We start from the raw sequence: 3,992 nt of genomic DNA, 5'->3' as shown, positions 1-3,992 counted from the left end.
GGAATGCACCCATGCATCAGGGCGGCTCATGCCCTGCTTGAAGCTGTCACAGGCCCGGCAAGCGAGCTCACGTGCCTGCCCCATGAGCTGCCACCTGGTGGCACTGCATGCTGGGACTTTGTTCCCCTGTGCATACTGGCTGCTCTACAGGCCAGACCCTGCTGTGGGCCCAGAGAGTGAGTCTCTCATCCCGAGTGCAGGCTCCTGCAGTCCCAACGGACTGAGACTGACCCAAGGTAGTCCTAACCTTACGCAGGGTCTGGGAGAGGGAGCCCTGGGCAGAGTTGGTCTGAAGGACCCTGGACCCAGGCCTGTCACCCCTCACCCTCCACCCTGCAGGTGCCCGTGGACTACAACTACAGGGCAGAGGTGAGGAAGCTCATCCCCCAGCTGCAGGTCCTGGACGAGGTGCCGGCCACGCACACGGGCCTGCCAGCGCCGCTGAAGCTGAACCAGGACTGGCTCATGGTGAAGGAGGCCATCAAGGAGACCCGCGTCCTGGGCAGGCTTCTCCCCTGGCTGGGTACAGCCCCCACCTGCCTGCAGACCTCCCGGGAGACCTCCCCAGCCCCCTAGGAGGAGAGGTCTCCCCAGCCCCCTGGGAGGAGAGTTTCCCCAAAAAACCTCCCCAGGAAGAGAGATCTCCCTCCCACCCCTCCAAGAGGAGAGGTCTCCCCCTCAGCCCCTGGGAAGGAGAGGTCTCCCATCCAGCCCCTCCCCGAAAGGAGAAGTCCCACCCCAGTCCCCTACCAGGGAAAGTCTTCTCCCCAGCCCGCCAGGCCTCTCAGAGCTCAACGGCCACATCCTTACCCTGGTCCCCAGAGCCGTGCACATTCGCCCCTGGGCCAGGACACTGTCCGTTTGAGTAGCTCCAGGAGCCCCCATCCCTCTGCAAAGGGAGAGGATGGTGGGAGGCTCATGGTCTTTCCAGATGGGAGTAGAGTGTCAGAAGCTGGCTTGGGGCACAGCTCGCTGGTGTCAGGTCCCCGGTCTGTGGACAGTGTGTGGTGAGCTCTCGGACTGGCCAGCTGGCGTGGGCCCTGAGACCTCTGACTCTGCCCCTCACACAGATCACCCCCATGGAGACCCAGAGCTGCCCCTGCCTGAGACCCAGCCCCGGACCCCCAGGCCCTGGCCCCTCTCCCTGCTACCCGGGGGCCCCGCGCCTGAAGGCCTGCTTCCGGATGACCTGGCCTCAGAGGACAACGCCAGCAACCTCACCCATGGTAACCGGCCGGCCCCAGCCTGCAGCTGGCCCTGCAGCCCCGTGACCCCAGACCAGCCCCAGCCCTGCCCTCTTCTCCAGGTGCTGGCCAGGTCCTCTGTGGGAACCCCATCAAAGGCCTACGCGAGCGTAGACACCAGTGCCAGGTACGCCCCCGCACCCGAGCAGCTCAGGGCTCCAACCCCACAGTGGGCCAGCATCCAGGGCTCCCATCCTGACTGTGCCCTGCCCGAACACCATTTCAGGGCCAGGGTCCACAAACCAGCCCCTTTCCTCCCCAGGCCTGGACACCCTCAGAGCAGCTACCTCAGCACGAGCCAGAACACCTGGCCGCCAGCACCTCCACCGCGGAACCCGACTCGGGCAGCTGTGACCATCTGGCCATGGCTGGGCTTCAGGCCTGGAGGGAGCCCGGCCTGTGGTGGGTGCCCCCTCTCACTGAGTCCTACCAGTGTGCGTTCTGGCTGGTGGAGGCGGGTGAGGCTAGGGGCTGCCTTGGCTGAGTGGTCACTGGTCCCTGGCTGGGCCAAAGGTGTGGTCTGGGGAGCCCACGGCTGGTGGACCATCCCAGAGAAACTTCATTTGAGACTGGCTCCAAGGGAGGATGGGGCTCCAGCTTTTCTCCCTCCCTCCAGCCCCCTCCCCTCTAGCCACCTGGAATCCCAGCAGGAAGGGACTGCACTCCCCCAGAGCCCACGGAGGGCCCCAGAAGAACAAGAGGAACAGGCTGGGCCCAAGCGCCCTCCCAGCGCCCCGCGCCCAGCCTCAGGTACTGAGCCTGCCAGCCTGAGGGTGCCCTGACATGTCCCCTCAGACTGGCACGCCCTGTCTCCTTCAGTCAGGCTCTGGGATGGGCTGTGACAGGAAGGCCTTCTCCTATAGGGACTCACAGTCCAGGGCCAACCTCATGTCCCCCACCCACGAGCCACAGGGGCTGGTAGAAGCAGAGTTGAGAGGGGCCTGGACCAGAGGAGTGAGCTGCCCCTGGTAAGGGCTGGCGAGCAAGATGTGCCCACTGCTGGGAGGGCACTGCCATCTCACCCATAGACAGGGCCTGCGCTGGGCTCTGGGCTCGCGGACACAGAATTGAGCCAGGCCAGGCCCTCTCCGGGACGCTGGTTTGAGAGTGACTGTGACTGTGAGGCAGAAACCCCTACCCAACAGGGTGGGTAGGCCTGGGGACGGGACATGGCCTCTGTGTGGAGATCCCCGTCAAAGGGGTCAGGATGGACAGGGAATAGGGCAGGCCGAGCTGGTGCTTGGGGAGGGAGCTGGACAGAGGAGCGGACAAGAATGGAGGAGTGAGGGAAGAGCAGGCAGTGTGGCCGGCAGGAGGAGAGGTGGCTGGAGTGGTGACAGAGCAGGGAGGCTCAGGGACAAAGGGGCGCTGAGGCCTCCTGCTGCAGATCCCGGCTCCAGGTGGGCCCTAGGTGACCACAGCCACCTGCCCAATGTGTGCTGGAACGTCACTCCATAGTCGAGCTTAGAAGCGGCAGAGGCCACTAGCCTGTGAGCAGGCCCTCAGGGATTGGACCCACAGGGTGCAAACCAGAGCCAGGCCCTAGGGCCTCCTTGCATGCCCAGAGGTGGGCCAGCCCAATCACAGGCCAAGGTCATGAGGCTGGGAGACACAGGAAATGGGGCAGAGGGGTGCAGCTCGGGAGAGCCACAGTGGACACTCTGCCTGTGGTGCCCCCCAAACCTGGTGCCCCTCGTTTGACAGTGCCACTCTGACAAGTTGTCTCCTTCCTTGCTTTCTAGAACTTCCCAGGACCACGGGCTGTCACCTGACCCCTTCTCCCCCCAAACACCCACCTGACTGGGGCAGCAGCTCCCCCTGGGGGTCTGCAGACCTGCCCTTCAGGAGACGTCGGCTCAGAGCCCTGGGCAGTCTGGGGTCTGACCTAGGTCAGGGGCTGGCTGCAGTGACTACCCTGAGAGCCCTGGAGGTGACCTCAAGCCCAAGCCCTCGAGTCCAGGGACGTCTAGACCCAAAGGCAGCACGAGAAGCAGTGGCCAGGTCCCCGGGCCTTCGGTGCCTGCAGCACCTGGCCCCCAGTCACCCCAGCCCATTCCCACCCTTGGCATAAATGCCCAACACTGCCAAGCTTGCCAGGACTGGGGCCAAGGGGCACCCTGTGGTTGTGGGAGCCCCATATGGACTCTGGCCTCTGGGCCCCAGAGCATCTGGGAGGGTGTGTTGGGGGTGGGAGGTAGGCCTGGCCCTGCAGAGGCTCCTCTTGGTGGAGGGGAGTGGCGGTTGGGACCAGCCAGGGAGCAAGAGGCCAGGGCTGGGTTTAGCCTGGGTGTGAGGCAGCCCCGGCTGGCCCCAGGCCTGGCCTGCCCAGGAGAGACTTCCCCAGGTAGAGTTGGGCTGCCACCAAGGCAGCTGAGGCGGGGCTGGGTGTCCACCCATACCCCTGTGGGCTCTCAGTCCAGTTGTCCCAGAACTCTGAGCCCCTCCCCCCTCAAGGTGCTGTGGCCCAGGGTCCCCGGTGCTGGCTCCAAGCTGCCCAGGCCTTAGCCAGGCCTTTCATCTCTGGTGGATCTGCGGGGTTCTCTGCTCAGGAATGAAGCAACCAGTTCCCTCCTCTTGGGTCAAGATGCTCCGAAAACCAAGAAAATCATTTCCAACTCTTCTGGTGTACAGAAATGCGGTTTACTTTGTAGGCAAAGTTGGTTCAATAAATTATGCAGCTGTCTCCACCTGCCTCGCCCGGGTTCCTCCGCCCCTGTCCCTCTCCCCTGGCAATCCCCGGACGCCTAC

General features: G+C 64.4%; 2 protein-coding genes across 10 annotated transcripts in view; one reads left to right on the top strand and one right to left on the bottom strand.

The window, feature by feature from the left end:
- The window catches only part of LRRC56 (leucine rich repeat containing 56), a 19,984-nt gene extending 15,998 nt beyond the window's left edge, over positions 1-3,986 (top strand). For 7 of the 9 annotated variants that reach the window (XM_006164447.2, XM_006164446.2, XM_006164444.1 and 4 more), the window contains 6 exons: positions 340-523; positions 1,071-1,226; positions 1,307-1,371; positions 1,507-1,646; positions 1,861-1,994; positions 2,987-3,986. In XM_006164447.2, the coding sequence (XP_006164509.1) occupies positions 340-523; positions 1,071-1,226; positions 1,307-1,371; positions 1,507-1,646; positions 1,861-1,994; positions 2,987-3,315 (1,008 nt within the window). In that variant the 3' untranslated portion in view covers positions 3,316-3,986. The remainder of the gene's footprint in view (positions 1-339; positions 524-1,070; positions 1,227-1,306; positions 1,372-1,506; positions 1,647-1,860; positions 1,995-2,986) is intronic. The other 2 variants (XM_006164445.1, XM_006164448.1) reach the window with 2 other exon arrangements.
- LMNTD2 (lamin tail domain containing 2) overlaps positions 3,523-3,992 on the bottom strand; it is an 8,892-nt gene continuing 8,422 nt past the window's right edge. The window contains exon 15 of the mRNA XM_006164475.3: positions 3,523-3,527. Coding sequence (XP_006164537.1) covers positions 3,523-3,527 — 5 coding nt within the window. The remainder of the gene's footprint in view (positions 3,528-3,992) is intronic.

This window comes from Tupaia chinensis, unplaced genomic scaffold, assembly GCF_000334495.1.
Source record: "Tupaia chinensis unplaced genomic scaffold, TupChi_1.0 Scaffold143624_1, whole genome shotgun sequence".
In the NCBI taxonomy this organism is placed as follows: Eukaryota; Metazoa; Chordata; class Mammalia; order Scandentia; family Tupaiidae; genus Tupaia; species Tupaia belangeri.
The sequence above is the reverse complement of the archived record's forward strand: the minus strand, read 5'-3'. Positions and strand labels throughout refer to the sequence as shown.